Source organism: Staurois parvus, unplaced genomic scaffold (genome assembly GCF_062004578.1).
Source record: "Staurois parvus isolate SC_StPar_1 unplaced genomic scaffold, SC_StPar_1.0 ptg000867l, whole genome shotgun sequence".
In the NCBI taxonomy this organism is placed as follows: domain Eukaryota; kingdom Metazoa; phylum Chordata; class Amphibia; order Anura; family Ranidae; genus Staurois; species Staurois parvus.
In genome coordinates, this window is record NW_028318663.1 from 1007959 (window position 1) to 1024467 (window position 16509).

Sequence of the window (16509 nt, forward strand, 5' to 3'; positions counted from 1 at the left end):
TGTTACATGTCTTTGGTAAAAATAAACTAGCGTGCACAGATGATGGTATGTATACTGCAATTTCCACAGCTGTGACCGTATACTAGTAATGATGGTGATAGTGTGGAAGGCAATTTGGCACTACCTGGCGCTGGTTGGGGGTACACTTAACTGACTGACATTAATGTCGCTAGTGACACTAATACAGCGATCTGATATAATACTGCACACTCTCACTGTACTATTGACAATGGCTGGGAAGGGGTTGGCATTTAAGGTCAATCAAAGGGTTAACTGTGTGCCTAACAAGTGTAATATGTGCTTGGTGTACTTACAAATCTGGCTGTTTCATCTCCCTGCTTTGCAGGGAGAAGAAACAGCCAGATCACTGTCTCTGTACAGAGTCCTGTGTGTTTGTTAACGCAGAACCGTGTTATGTGATTTGCTACAACCAATCAGCTGGTATATAGCCACAATCATTGGCTGTAATCAGCTAACCATCTAGTGCTGTGGCCAACTACTGCACTGATCAGCAGGGAGTGCACGTGTGTGCACCCAAAACCCAGAAGCAGGCTTGCGACGTGCATGTAGGTGGCGGTACCTGCACTTCCCACCCTCTTGCAGTAGATTTACTGTGAGTGGGTTGACAGGTGGTTACAAGTGTTCTGGTTTATTATTGAAATAGGAAAGGGCCACTTAAATGCTGGTAACTTTTATGTATTTTTTTTTCTCATTTTGGTGAATGTTTTCTTCTAATCGTGGTGTTACTCTTTTTCTGCCTTTTTGTTTAGCAGCTGATCCAGCTGGAGCCCCCATGATGAATGGTAGTTTGCCCCCAGAGGGACCCTCCTCCTCCTCTCCATCTCCGAACTGGAAGGAGTTCTGTGAGATTCACGCCCATGCTGCTGCTCTTGACTTTGCCCGACGGTTCCGGGTCTTCCTGAGCGAGAATCCACAGTACGCCACGCCGGGGGCGGAGAGCAGCTTCTCAAGACGGTTTGCCGAGCATTTCGTGGAGCACTTTGAGACGGAGTTGAACAAGTCCCATGTCCCGGACGGTCCTTCTCCCACCCGCTGCAGCATTGCTCCATTTACAGGTGCTCAAACCTCCACCAGGGACCTGTCGGAGACCTGCAGTGACTCCTCCCTGGCATCTCCAGTGGAGACTCAGCCTCGCCAGGACTCCTCTGGGATCACCTCCGGCCTGTCCAGCAGTCAGTCCCACAGCTCGGAGGATGTCTCCACCTCTTCGGCCACGGCCAAACCGCGTCTGAAGAAGCGCTTCTCGCTGCGGAACGTCAGCCGCAGCGTACGGGGTAGCGTCAGGGGGATTCTTCAGTGGAGAAGCTCGGCGGAATCCCCCACTGATGAGACAGGGGCCAACAGCAACTGCAATTCCTCAGCCGGCAGGGCAGGCGGAGAACGATGGACACACAGGTTCGAGAAGCTGCGGCTAAGCAGACCTCCGGCCCCCAGGCTGGAGCTGCGGGACGTGCGGCGGGAAGGGGTTTTGAACTTCGTGGTGGCAGAAGAGGTGAACAGCAGCAGCCGGGCTCGGTGGCAGAAATGCCGGCTTCTATTGCGAAAACCCGAGAGCGATGGGTATATATTGGAGTTCTACATTCCTCCCAAGGTGAGCCATAACCTAAGCCGCAAAGGAGGGTACTCAGGGACAAAACCACTACAACAAGAATGCAGTTCAGGAAAGTCACAGCCTGTTATCTGCATATTTGTTCTGGGTTAGGCGGCCAAATGTATTGAAGCTGCTGGGTCGGATGACAGCCAGTCAACAAGTATGTTAGGACTGAGGAGTCAGAAAAGTTTTCCTTTAAGTATATGTGTAGGAGACGTGTTCAAGTGGGAAATGTCTCGTTGGGGATTTCCTCTCACTTTGTAAAGATTTTCACTCATTTCCTGTTACATCTCCAGGAAGTGAAGGCAAATCCCACTCCATTTTCCCCTCTTGCCGGGCTATTTTATGATGCCTGGTAGCAATGTAAGCTTCACAGGAGGCCATAGAACTTCTCATCAAACTCGGCTAGAGAGGCTTGGGCATGCCCCTATGGATCAGTGAGTTCCCTGTCATAGGGGAGGAACGTGCCTGCCTGCTTTCTGCCCAAAGAGTCTTGTATATCCAGAAGACTCCAGCAGCAATGGGGAGGGATCCTAAAAATGTAGTGGTGCCATTTGACACTGGAATGGTGCCTGCTGTACAGTATGTCTCTATATACTCTGTTTCCACTAGTTTTTGTTTTGTTTTTTTGCTATATTTGCACTGTAGGCCACAAAGCCACGGGTCAGCATCCCATGCTCATCTATTGCTGATGTACGGACCACAACGCCATTGGAGATGCCAGACAAGGAAAACACATTTGTGTTGAAGGTAAGGAGCAGTGTTGGATCAGGGCTTCCTTTCCTTTTTTTAAATCTAAAAGGAAAAATTGATTGTGATTTTTGAATGCTAATATTGTATGTTGGAAAGAGGCGGTCATGTACTTACCCTGCCATACTGTCTTGCCACCTTCCCACTGCAGCACCCCTTATTGTCTAAGCATCAGTGTCAACTAGTGTTGAAGTTTAGACCAGAATGACTTCATGGTCAGCCACGTGACAGTGTTGAGACCTAGTCATTGGCTGCTCAGACCCAAGCACTGTCACAAATGAAAAGTCACATGCTTCCCCATACTCTGAAACTTTCCTTTTGTTGTCGAGGGAATGGGCAAAAATGAAATTTTCCCTTTAACCACTTCCCGTCCGGTCCGTGTATATAAATGGCTGGATGGAAGCATTGCAGGAGCGGATGGCCGTTTATATACGTCCTCCCTGCTTCCCTTCCTTTGCGCGCTCCCTGGGAACACCGATTGCTGTACAGGACCTTTGTATGAGGTCCCAATCATGTGATCACTGATTGGCCAATCAGTGATCACATAAACAGTAGTAAACAAAATTTCACTTCTGACATCATTGCTTACTACGTGTGAAATCTGTGAATGATCACAGAGATCACATGATACAGGGCTATTCACAGCAGCCTTGTACCATGTGACAAGCTGTGACCAATCACAGCTCACACAGTATTTCTCAATGAATGCAGCCAGAGAGGAGGAGAAATTATTACTTTTACAGCCTTTATGGGTGTAAAAGCAATCAGTGTAAAAAATAAATAATAATATAAAAAAAATAAAATAAAAATGTCATTTTTTTTTTTGAAAAATTATATTTGGTTATAAACTAATTTTGGGTTATTTTCTTTTTTTTTTACTAAAAAGAAAGATGAATACATTTTGGCCAAGATTTATGAAGAATGATTATTTATTTGCAAAATTTTATAAGAAAAACACTTTGTTTTTCAATACGTTTGGACTTTTTCATTTAGTGAAAAAATAAAAATCCCAGTGGTGAATAAATACCACCAAAATAAAGTTTTATCTGTCTCAAAAAAATGCTAAATTCATATGGGTACAGTGTTGCATGACTGCGCAATTGTCATTCAAAGTGTGATAGCGCTGAAAGCTGAAAATTGGCCTGGGCAGGAAGGGGGTGAAAGTGTCCGGACTGGAAGGGGGGGAAAGTGTCCGGACTGGAAGGGGGGAAAGTGTATATAAAGCTACATTTTTTGTTTTAGTTCAGAATAAAGTAAAGAGCAGTTAGAACACCCTTTTAAGAACAGCACAGTAGGGTAGAACTATTTTTTTTATGTACAATAGACAGTCTAAATAAAAAACCACTTGTTAGTTGCATATATAAAACAAAAGAAAAGTGCGCACTAAAACCATCAGCAGCTATTGCACCAATAAAAGGTAACCAAAAACAACCTTCCAAAGTACTCAGATATATAGGTGCAGCGCTAAAATATCAAAGTTGTCACAATAATGTACAATACAAAAAAATGATACATTTTGAACAAATCACAAGTGGCGAAGTGCAAATAATCACAGTAAGGTGCTGATAAAGTGATAATTGTGAGCACACAATGGTGCTAATGAATCTATGTATCAATTAATATTGCACAAGTGTCCACAGAGTACCATTTAAAAACATACTACACTATGGGCATCCTTCTTTCGGGCTCTATATGAGCCAACACCATCATAGAGCCCATTCTGGAGGACGGCTGAGTGGTGACAGATGACCAAGGGAAGCGAGGTTTTCTGACCAGACCTGGCTGTACATATCCTTAAGGGGACCTCCAGCTGACATTATACATACAAATGCTTACTTTGATTGCGCATCTGGTGAGTGCGTATTCCTAACATATTCACAGCACACCACCTGGATGATTACCTGTTTGAAGCACTTATTTGAGACCAATTCGAATCTTCAACATTTATCTGTGGACACTTGTGCAATATTAATTGATACATAGATTCATTAGCACCATTGTGTGCTCACAATTATCACTTTATCAGCACCTTATTGTGATTATTTGCACTTCGCCACTTGTGATTCGTTCAATATTTATTATCATTTTTGCGTATTGTACATTATTGTGACAACTTTGATATTTTAGTGCTGCACCTATATATATATCTATTTGAGTACTTGTTAGTTGCAGGTAAAACATGATGCATAGTCTATTATAAGTGCAGGCCTAGGCAAAATACAACAAAAAAAATCTGCTGTACATATCTTTAACTCATGAACATTTTTTTTCCCTTAAGTTCACCAAAAAAAACCCCAAAAAACAATTTTTTTGGTATGTAAGAAATGCATTTACTATATTTTTTTTTGGGGGGGGGGCTGGAAAACATTGCATTTGCGATCAGCAAATTGCTGGTGCCATGCAGGGCTGTCAGGTGTATCTGCTTGCCTGTACATCCCATGCGGGTAAGCGGATACAGTCTGACAAGAAAACTAAATGACCTACCACAGAGCTCCATAGCGCCGTGGTAGTTCATTGAGAACTACATGCCGACCGCTGCAAAGGTAGTTCATTCATTCTCAGTACACTGTGCATGAATGACGCGGCTGTGCGGGCAGAGCCCCACAATGGCTGCGCTGTTTTCAAACACTGACAGCTAGTACAGGGAAGTTCTCCTGTACTGTTGTCACAGGGAGGGGAGGGGGGGATCGGGCAGTGGCGGGAACATATTACATGTTCCACTCTAAAAACAGATGGAATAGGTAACATGTTCCCAAAGGTGAACTTATCCTTTAAAGTTAAACTCCAGGCAAAAAAATTATTAAAACAATACATGCAGCTCTTCCGCAAAATCTATCTCCACCACACGTTTAGTGAACATTTTCCAAAAATTCTAGTCCAGCAAAGTGCAACGTTTTCCACTGTGTAGTGCCTTGCTTCAGTGCCAGAATGCCTCAGTGACACAATCTCCTCTGAAAGCGCCTAAGACTTGTACCAGATAGTTGGACATCAGAATTCAGGAGGTCAAGCCATGCTTTATGTATGGAAGTCATCCCCATACAGAATTAGTGAGACCATCAGCCTTTTCACCACTCATAGTAAGGCAAACAGCTCCTCTCTAGTCTGCATGTGAAACAAAGGAGAATGTCTAAGAATAGTGCAGGTAGTCCCAAAAATGTATTTAAAAAGCACATAAAAGCTCAAAATGGCAACATTGACACCATACTGTCCTGCCACCGGACGTGTTACGTGGTGATGTCAGTATGCTATGCTTTGCCCTGCATGTTTCATCACAAGGGGACGTCATTAGGGGCCAATCTGTAACAAATCCTTACTCTGCTGCATTGTATGTCACCTCCAGGATCTGTACACATTATCTCTAATGAGGTCCTTTTGCAGTCTTCCTAAACGTATTTAATGATATAGCAGCCAAATCTTACCTTGAAAAACAGTCCTTAAAGCGGAGCTCCACCCAAAAGGGGAAGTTCCGCTTTAAAGACTGGTCCCCCGCTCCCCATTAAGGATTGGCACCTTTGGGGGGCGGGGGGGAGCGGGTACCCGAATTTGACAGGTACCAGCTCCCACTTCCGGTCCGATCGCCTAGGCGAACGGAAACAGAAAGTGTCCTCCCTTCCTCCCTCCCTCCCTGTAGTCTTTTGGGACACGTGACAGGTCCCAGAAGACTACAGGACCAATCAGGAAGCGCAGCGCTACTCGCGCATGCACTCTGGGCACCCGGCTGTGAAACTGCAAGCTGTCACAGCCAGGTGCCCACACTGAAGATTCCGGGCACCCAGAGAGAGAAGATGGACGGTAAAATGGGCTGCAGGGGACACACCATGGGATCGTGGGACAGGCGAGTGACTGTTTTTTAAAAGTCAGCAGCTATAGTTTTTGTAGCTGCTGACTTTTATTTTTTGACAGCGTGAGTGGAACTCCGATTTAATATAGTATGGGGAATTCAATAAAACTGGAGCAGCTGTGCATGGCAACCAATCAGCTGCTCTTTTCCATTTTCATGGTTCAATTGAACAAGCTGAAGATAGAAGCTGATTGTTGCAATGTACAGCTACTCTAGATTCTGTCTGCTCTAGTTTGGATATACCCCCCCCCCCAATAAAAGTGAAGCGCCCACCTATTGCTGCTGTCCTTTTTTTTGTTCTTTTTTTTTTTTTAATGCCAGATTGTATAGCCGTGGCTCTGATACAAAGAAGTTTATCTACTCCTCCTCTCCCCTTGTCCATTCACAGCACACCTTGTATTCTATCAATCATTTGTGCAGTGTATAGAAATTGATAGATATATATATATATATATATATATATATATATATATACACACAGTATACTGTACTCACATCTCTTGTTGAACATTGCATGCATTAAATTTCCTTTCAGCTTTTCCACTGTCCTTGCTGCAATGCAGATATATATATGCCCCAAGTATGTTATCTATGTTGCACTAGTTTCTGCTGCTTTGATATTGATGGTGATTTCTCTGGATCTCCAGACAGAGAATTCCTCGGAGTACATCCTGGAGTCAGTAGACCCCTTGCAGATGAGATCCTGGCTCTCTGACATACAGGACTGCATGATGTCTAGGTAAGCCTTCCTGTCATTCTTGTGCCATTTTAACAATAAAGGTTTTTTTGGTTTGTTTTCTTTTTGGAAAGTTTTGTAGATTATCAAGTTTTTATGTAGTATCATCCCTTTAGCCCCTGAGTAACAGTGTCCTATGTTTTTACTCAGCAGGGAAAGACCTGACCCCTCAGAACCTATTCATATAAACCATTCGGAAAGTATGCCCAGCCGGGATCTACCTCTGATACCCACGGAGAGCAACGAGCAGCTCTGCCAAGGTATAGGCTGATACATGTCACGTGACTTCCAGAGGAAACTGCTTTCTATTTTTATGTTTATGCGGTGATATTATATCCGTTATCTGATAGTAAGACCTGGGAGCAGCTTTTGCCAGGCACAGAAGGCATGGCATGAATTTTAAGCTTTGGTGAAGACAAAACTGATATTTTTCATTTGTTTTGTTTTATAGAATGTATAACAGGAGGTGTGTGAGCACTGAGAATTACAAAGCGGGTTTACCATTCAGGGCAAAACAATGAATTTGCTTTAACCTCTTCCCGACTACCCTATAGCAGAACTACTGCTACAGGGCTTCAGGGCTGCATAAAATCGCATAAATAGATAGATAGATAGATATATGTGTGATTTTGTGTTCCAGACCTGCACCGCCATTGGCGGCTACAGCTGTCAGTCACTGGGTCCCGGATGGAGATTCCCTGCCAGTACCCAGCGATTGCCTAGGAACACTGACAGGGGAGAGGTCTGTATGTAAACAATACAGATCTCTCCCCTGTCAGCACCAGCATGCTACTTTGTATTGCTCTGCATAGCAGCATGCTTACACAGTAAAACACTCCCAGCACACAGTTAACCCTTTGATTGCCCCAGATGCTAACCCCTTCCTGCCAGTGCCATTAGTACAGTATCAGTGCTTTTTATTAGCACTGATCACTGTATTAGTGTCACTGGGGATGTCAGTGGCAGTTAGTCAGTTTCCTTTCAGTGTCAGAATGCCCACCGCTGTCCCACTATAAGTCGTTGATCGCCGCCATTGCTAGTATAAAAGAAAAAAAAAATCCCAGTATCTATTCCGCCATTTGTAAACACTATAACTTTCATGTAAACCAATTAATTTACACATATTGGCATTTAGCAAAGACATGGAGCAGAATACATTTTGGCCTAAATTTAAGACATTTTTACTGGATATGTTTTATAGAAAAAAGTAAAAAATATCAATTTTGTTTTTCAAAATATTTGGTCTTTTTTTGTTTATAGTGCAAAAAATAATAACCTCACAGACGATCAAATACCACCGAAAGAAAGTTCCATTTGTGGGGGGAAAAAAAGACATAAATTTCATTTGGGTGCAGTGTTGCATGACCGCGCAACTGTTAAAGTAATGCAACGCCGTATTGTAAAAAATGGCCTGGCCAGGAAGGGGGGCAAATCCTCTGGAGGGGTTGAAGCTGAATTCCAGCCTTCCCTTCAGTTTTGCACAGTTGTATAGGCTCCTTTCCTGTACTGAAATTGGCTACTCTGAGCTTCCTACAGTCTGCATTAGAAGCTGCAGCGAGTCAGAACCTACCTCATTTCCTAGTTGGAGAACATCCCTAATCATCTAGCTCTTTCCTCCCCAGCTTGACTGTTAGGGACCAGCCCTTTTCATTAATTGGACTTTAGTTCTTTCAATCATAGAGATATCACATGGGGGCGTTACTTAGGGTGGTCTGCTGTCTAATGCTCCCAACTAGGTTTTAACATTGACTCTAAGGAAAAAAAAGCCGTGACGAAACCAGAAAGAAGTAAGTCCAAGTTGCTCAGTTTGGAGTTTTAAAGAAAATCTGAATAAGCAAAGCACACAGGTTTGTTTTAATGGGCAGCACAGCGGCTAAATGGTTAGCACTTCCGCCTGGCAGTACTCGGGTCGTTGGTTCGAATCCCAACCACGGCACCACCTGCCTGAGTTTGCATGTTCTCTCTGTGCCTGCGTGGGTTTCCTCCGGGTACTCCGGTTTCCTCCCACACTCCAAAGACATGCTGGTAGGTGAATTGGATCCTGTCTAAATTGTGCCTAGTATGTGTATGTATGAATGTGAGTTAGGGACCTTAGATTGTACACCCCTTGAGGGTTATGGACCTTAGATTGTACGCCCCTTGAGGGTCAGGGACTGATGTGAATGTACAATAAATATGTAAAGCGCTGCGTAAAATGATGGTGCTATAAAAGTACCTGAAATAAATAATAATAAATGGCATATGTTTAAACCTGAGTGATGCAAATGGGTTCTGGCTGGCGGGGATATATCTTCCTTGACTGCTTTTTTAATTCACTAATAGGAGCCTATGGTGGCCTTTCTGATCGGCCCTCTGCATCCATCTCACCCACTTCAGTTTCCATGACCGCCTCACACTTTGACTCTATGGAACTTCTCCCACCAGAGCTGCCTCCTCGAGCACCTATTGATGAGGGGGAGAGACCTCAAACCGCTATGGGGGCCCCTTTTCCAGACACCCCTGACACTACAGGTGCGTACAGTTTGCATAGATTTCGGGTGCTTAACTAGGAGTGAGTACACAAAGCCAGTGAGGGTCTTCTAACGGGTTCCTTGTGAAAGGAAAGGAAACCCGTCCTCACACGTTTTGTCAATCATTCTCAGTGCAGATCTGCGCAATCAACTATACACCTAAATCACTGCGCCAAAGATATCACTCCAGATGCTTGGAATACCTCTGCTGTTCCCAAATCACCCATGTAAAATACACAAGGATGCTGTGCATGTACTGCAGAAATACTTGGGCGCTAGGTATCCGTGTATGCCACCAGCAACTGTGTACAACTGTGTAACAATTCTCAGCAAACTATCTTATATATCCAAATAAAAAACTATGACTAACGTGCTAATCCAACAAACAAACACTGTGGGGTTGATTTACTAAAGGTAAATAGTCTGTGCACGGCAGGTGCAGTCGCTTTAGATCCGAGCGGAAGCTCTGAGATGAGGCAAAGTTTTGCTGATTTCTTTCATCCAATCATGTGCAGGCAAAAATGCAGTTTTTTTTATTCTCCTTGCATGTTCCCCTCAGATCTAGAGCAACTGCACTTTCAGTGCACTTGAAGCGCACAGCCTATTTACCTTTAGTAAAACAAGCCCTATGTGTCCATAAAACGTCCAAAAATGTAAAGTGTTACTAAACCCACAACAGTACAATCAGTCTGTAGATGCAGTAAAGCATGCTTGTTATACTCACTGTGGGACCTAAGGGGTTAATCCTCTGCATTGTGTAAAAAGGCTGTTTGATCCTGTCTTCTCTGCCCCTCCTCTTGTTGAAATGGCCACCTGATACAGACTGAATCAGTAGTCACACATGCTCAGTTTGGTGTGTATTGCTAGAGAGGGCTTTTTTTTTCTTTGGAGAGTGCATGTGATCATTACAGGGCCAATCAGCACTGTCCAGACAGAGGTCATAGGTTTCACATCCTCCTAGAGCAGAAAGAAAACTCCTCCTACAAGCACTAACCAGTGCTCAGCTTAAGTCACAAGACTGCTCTAACTGCTGATAAGAAAAGGTATTTAGCAGTTTATATTTACTAAAGTAATTTCATTTCCATGTTCTGTGTACTGTGGGAGACCAGATATAGTGGATGCAGGGTCCTGGGAGAGCGGATATAGTGAATGCAGGGTCCGGGGAGACCAGATATAGTGAATGCAGGGTCCAGGGAGAGCAGATATAGTGAATGCAGGGTCCGGGGAGAGCGGATATAGTGAATGCAGGGTCCGGGGAGAGCGGATATAGTGAATGCGGGGCCCGGGGAGAGTGGATAATAGTGAATGCTGGGTCCGGGGAGAGCGGATATAGTGAATGCAGGGTCCGGGGAGAGCGGATATAGTGAATGCAGGGTCCGGGGAGAGCGGATATAGTGAATGCAGGGTCCGGGGAGAGCGGATATAGTGAATGCAGGGTCCGGGGAGAGCGGATATAGTGAATGCAGGGTCCGGGGAGAGCGGATATAGTGAATGCAGGGTCCGGGGAGAGCGGATATAGTGAATGCAGGGTCCGGGGAGAGCGGATATAGTGAATGCAGGGTCCGGGGAGAGCGGATATAGTGAATGCAGGGTCCGGGGAGAGCGGATACAGTGAATGCAGGGTCCGGGGAGAGCGGATATAGTGAATGCGGGGTCCGGGGAGAGCGGATATAGTGAATGCTGGGTCCGGGGAGAGCGGATACAGTGAATGCTGGGTCCGGGGAGAGCGGATACAGTGAATGCTGGGTCCGGGGAGACCGGATACAGTGAATGCAGGGTCTGGGGAGAGCGGATATAGTGAATGCTGGGTCCGGGGAGAGCGGATATAGTGAATGCTGGGTCCGGGGAGAGCGGATACAGTGAATGCTGGGTCCGGGGAGAGCGGATACAGTGAATGCGGGGTTCGGGGTTTAGTAACACTTTAAGACAAGCAACAGTACCAATGGTGATCTATGCAACACTCCTAAATGTGCTCCACAATTCTCATGCAAAACAGTGCTTTTCATTTAGGAGGTAGTCAGTCCATACAGGTAGATGGTGGGAAACTCATTCATCTGGCGGTCTCTTCTGTCTCATCTGTCTCCCAGGAGCTGTTTTGGTGAGATCTCTGCACTAAGTTTCCGGGTCGGCAGACCTGCTGTGTGGTATATGAGGAGTCCAAGCTCTCCCTGTTGCTTTTACTTCTCTGTAGCAGGAGGAATGAGACACTATAGAGGACGGGAACATGTAAAACTCCTAGGATGATTGGAACCAAGCGCACCAAACTCCTACTGTAGTTGAAATATCCCATTTCAGTAGGATGACCTATTAACCTTTCACTCTGGGCCATACACCCGGGTATGTTCAGTTTCAGCTTGGTACCTTTAGAAGGTTGGTACTGTAGACCTGAAGTCTATTTTTGTTGTTTTATTTGTGAAATTTACTTTTTTTTTTTCTAGCTTCATTCCTGTGCCAAGGAGAGCAGGACCCTGGAGATGGGGAGCACCCATTATCGGAGTACCAGTGGTTCCATGGTACACTGTCACGACTTAAAGCAGCCCAGCTTGTGCTCGCAGGGGGCACCAACAGCCACGGTGTCTTTTTGGTGCGGCAGAGCGAGACTCGAAGAGGGGAGTACGTGCTGACTTTCAACTTCCAGGGCAAAGCCAAGGTCGGTCACTCTTTATATTCTATTGTCCCACCTCTGTACTTCCTCCTTCCACAAAGGATAATTTCCACTTTCCTCCCACAGCACCTCCGCTTGTCCCTGAATGAGGATGGCCAGTGCCGAGTGCAACACCTCTGGTTTCAGACCATCTTCGACATGCTAGAGCACTTTCGAGTGCACCCGATACCTCTGGAGTCAGGTGGCTCAAGTGATGTCACCCTCATCAGCTATGTGGTGTCTTCGCAAAGGTTGCATGGTAAGGGTTCTTCGCATTACCAGCAGAGAATATGTCAGCACTTATCTAATCTCAGGGTGATGGCACACAGGCATGTTTTTTTTTTCATCTGACCATTTATAGTGCTGTTTATATCAGTGTATGACCCCCCTTTTAGAGGGCTTTTTTTTTTTTACTGATCCCCTTGTTGCCCTGTATCTCTAATTTGGCATGAAGTCTGCGACATTAACAGCAGCTCTACCTTTTGCTAATGGGCTGTAAAAGAGCTTAAAGTGAGTCTGTGGCAGGACTGTGGACTTTCCGGTATATACCTATTCCTAAGAAGCCCTAAATGAGCTTTAGCCCTCATGCACACGGGGCGTTTTAATAACACTGGTAACGTTAGCTGTGTAAAGTCACGTTAAAAACTTGAGTTTTTTAGCATTTTTGTCTTAGAGTTTAGCAGTGTTTTGCCACAATTAGCGTTTTTATACATTTGCTTTTTTTGCGTTTTTTTTTTTTTTTTTTTTTAGCCATAAAAAAAACCCATTTTTTTTTGGGTCAAATAAACGTCCAAAAACGCTGGTTTGCAGCATTTTACCACGTTTTTCAGCGTTAGAGCGTTTTTACAGCTAAAATACTTCTCTAGAAACCCACTAGTCCACCAGTCAAAAAACATTGATTCCAGTCTGTGTGTGTATGGACACATAGGATAACATGCTGGGGGGTTTACTAGCTGTAGAAAAAAAACATCAAAAGCCAAAAACAGCCGCTGTAAAAATGTCCAGTGTGCAGGAGGACTTAAAACAAACCCTCATCAGTCTCCCTAGCCCCAGGCACTGTAGACTACCAATCCATGCTCAAGTTTTGCAGAATAAATACTGAAGTCAATAAAGAGGACCTTCCACCTTCTTGTGTCAATCTAGCCCAATTGCTCTTTACCTTTTTATTTTCTGGTAACTGCAGAATAGGGGGCAGAGAGAAGGATTTTAGTGTTTTTGCTGCGAACATGTAGGGTGCGTTCTCCCACACTGACTGCAGCTACAGAGAGGTCAGTGAGGGCTTGTTTTAAAGCTGATTTAATGTTTGCTGGGAATTTGTAGATATTTGAATGTCCATGGCCTGGCCACATAATCACTTTGTTAGCAGGAGAGATGAGTTTGACTTCAACATCCATCCTTTATAAACGGCCTCCCCGCACCCTGCTTGTGCGCACTCCTTGGGAGCGCGCAGCACCGTGCTCCGGTGCCCGCTGTGTCCCCCGGACACAGTGAAACACCAATCGTCGTACGGGGCCTCTGTGCGAGGTCCTGATCATGTGATCACTGATTGGCTAATCAGTGATCACATGCAAAGTAGTAAGCAAGATGTCACTTGTGACATCATTGCTTACTACGTGTGAAATCTGTGAATGATCACAGAGGTCACATGGTACAAGGCTATTCACAACAGCCTTGTACCATGTAACAAGCTGTGACCAATCACAGCTCACTCAGTACTTCTCAATGAGTGCAGGAATGCAGACAGAGAGAAAGAGAAATGATTGCTTTTACATCCTATATGGGTGTAAAAGCAATCAGTGTAAAAAAAAAAAAATCTTCATCACCCCCCACAAGTAGTACAGTGTTACCATGGTGACACTGAACTGTTAGGGTGACAGTATGTAAAAAAAAAACCCCCAAAAAAACCCCATAAATAATAATATAAAAATGTTTAAAAATTATAGTTTTTGGTTATAAACTAATTTGGCTTTGTTTTTTTTACTAAAAAGATAATGGAATAAATTTTGGCCAAGATTTCTGATGAAATATTATTTATTTGCAAAATTTTATAAGAAAAACACTTTTTTTTCAAAATTTTTGAATTTTTTTAGTTTACATAGCAAAAAAAATAAAAATCCCAGCGGTGTATAAATACCACCAAAATAAAGCTTTATATGTCTCAATAAAATGGTAAAAAATTCATATGAGTACGGTGTTGCATGACCGCGCAATTGTCATTCAAAGTGTGATAGCGCTGAAAATTGCCCTGGACAGGAAGGGGGTAAAAGTGTCCGGACTGGAAGTGGTTAAGTTAACAACACCATGAAATCAGTCTGCAAAATGCAGTGCGATGTGCAGAATCGGATCAAATAGGTGTGAATACCCATGCGATCCGATTCTAGTGCGGACCCAAAAAAGGGTCCTGCACCTTTTTGATGTGGTGCGATTTGAGCCATACACAATGTATGGCTCAAATCACACGACACAGAATTCGCATGTGATTTGCAGGGGAATGCGGTGCGGTTCCTGTGTGATGTGCCGCACCGCATTAGTGTGAACCTAGCCTAAAGCTCAAAATAAAATATCTGTCCTTCCCCACCATAAAGAGCCAAACAAGTTTTCACGAAAAGCTGTGGACAGTTTACAATCAACTGATTATCACCTCGACACAATGAGACTGAAAAAACATCCCACGTGCCATCACCTGTACAGAATAAGCTGACCTTAGTAGGTTGGGAAGGTTTTTGTTTTGTTTGTTTTTTTGTTTTTGTTTTTTTTTTCTTTCTCTTTTTTTGAAAAGTGGAATTCTTTTACATAAGAGTCTGATGTAATTGAACGTTATCATTATGTGATCTGGTATTGGTTGCTGGAATTTTGTTTTTGTTGTTGGTTCTGTTGAGCAGATAAGATGTGAAATCCGTAGTGATAGGTCTGAATTTTCTGGACAAGATGGCCGCCAGAGGAAGTCACATGTGCTCAGCTGAGGAGATGTCTCTAAGTGCTTTCTCCTCCTCCCCCCTCCACATGCATTACTTTCCCCCTTCTTCTGCCCCTCCACTCCATCCTCTTCTCTGATTGGGCACCGTCTGTTCTTTGCAGGCCGAGACAGGGCTGACAGTAGAACGACCGTATGTGAGGTCCCTCACCGCATCCCAGACTCACCATCAAACCCCATCTCCATTGGAGCGAATGACTGTATGTAAGTGCTGACTACAACCATTCATGCCCCATTTGTGTCCCTTCCCACAACCCCCTCCCAGGAAGGTGAGAGTTAAGGGGTACGGACCTGTGCTGGTGCCAGGCATTGTGAATTTGTATAATATTTGGGAGTGTACATAGTAGCCAACATGCAGAAGAATTGCAGCTCCCAGCATGCCCTGATACGGCTTGTGGGGACTTGTAGATTCTTAATAAATGGAAGACTGCACATGGCATCACTAACACGGGGCTTTCTATCTTGTAGAACACCACAATGTTAGATTATCAGTCACCAATGGCTCTGAATTTTCAGTTTAACAACTTTGCTTTCTGATAATGTTATGCACACTAATGAGCTGGGAGACAGCATGTATTATCATAATGACACAACAACTGCAGGCCCTCTGAATTCTGTCCTCAGAGTAAGTAAAGTTAATATGGGGATAATTCTACTGTCTCTATAAGAAGACTAATGAGACAATCATTTAAGACATAATATTTTTGCTAGAATCCCAACTCAGTCTGACATATAAGTAGGCATGTTTTACATAAGGAGGTTTTCAACTTTATACGTCCAACCAGTTAAATTATTATGTCTTTTTTTTTTTTCTTTTATAATTGGGAAAGCAGACAATATTCCACCCATTACCTCTTGATACCTTAAAAACCCCATCTTTACCTTTCTTTATGGCAAAACAAATATTTTGTAATCACCCAGTGGGGTTCCTGGGACCTATACACCATGCCTGTAATCACCCAGTGGGGTTCCTGGGACCTATACACCATGCCTGTAATCACCCAGTGGGGTTCCTGGGACCTATACACCATGCCTGTAATCACCCACTGGGGATCCTGGGACCTATACACCATGCCTGTAATCACCCACTGGGGATCCTGGGACCTATACACCATGCCTGTAATGGTGTCTATAGAGTGCCTGAAATCACCCAATGGGGATCCTGGTGTCTATAGAGTGCCTGTAATCACCCAATGGGGATCCTGGTGTCTATAGAGGGCCTGTAATCACCCAATGGGGATCCTGGTGTCTATAGAGTGCCTGTAATCACCCAATGGGGATCCTGGGACCTATACACCATGCCTGTAATCGCCAAATGGTGATCTTGGGGCCTATACACCATGCCTGTAATCGCCAAATGGGGATCCTGGGGCCTATACACCATGCCTGTAATCGCCAAATGGGGATCCTGGGGCCTATACACCATGCCTGTAATCGCCCAA

General features: G+C 44.3%; 1 protein-coding gene across 4 annotated transcripts in view; it reads left to right on the plus strand.

The window, feature by feature from the left end:
* Window positions 1-16509, plus strand: part of SH2B1 (SH2B adaptor protein 1) — a 36540-nt gene that overhangs the window by 14704 nt on the left and 5327 nt on the right. The window contains exons 2-9 of one of the 4 annotated variants that reach the window (XM_089655778.1): window positions 771-1612; window positions 2261-2362; window positions 6851-6942; window positions 7090-7199; window positions 9262-9450; window positions 11888-12099; window positions 12181-12352; window positions 15172-15271. In XM_089655778.1, the coding sequence (XP_089511904.1) occupies window positions 794-1612; window positions 2261-2362; window positions 6851-6942; window positions 7090-7199; window positions 9262-9450; window positions 11888-12099; window positions 12181-12352; window positions 15172-15271 (1796 nt within the window). In that variant the 5' untranslated portion in view covers window positions 771-793. The remainder of the gene's footprint in view (window positions 1-770; window positions 1613-2260; window positions 2363-6850; window positions 6943-7089; window positions 7200-9261; window positions 9451-11887; window positions 12100-12180; window positions 12353-15171; window positions 15272-16509) is intronic. The other 3 variants (XM_089655775.1, XM_089655777.1, XM_089655776.1) reach the window with 3 other exon arrangements.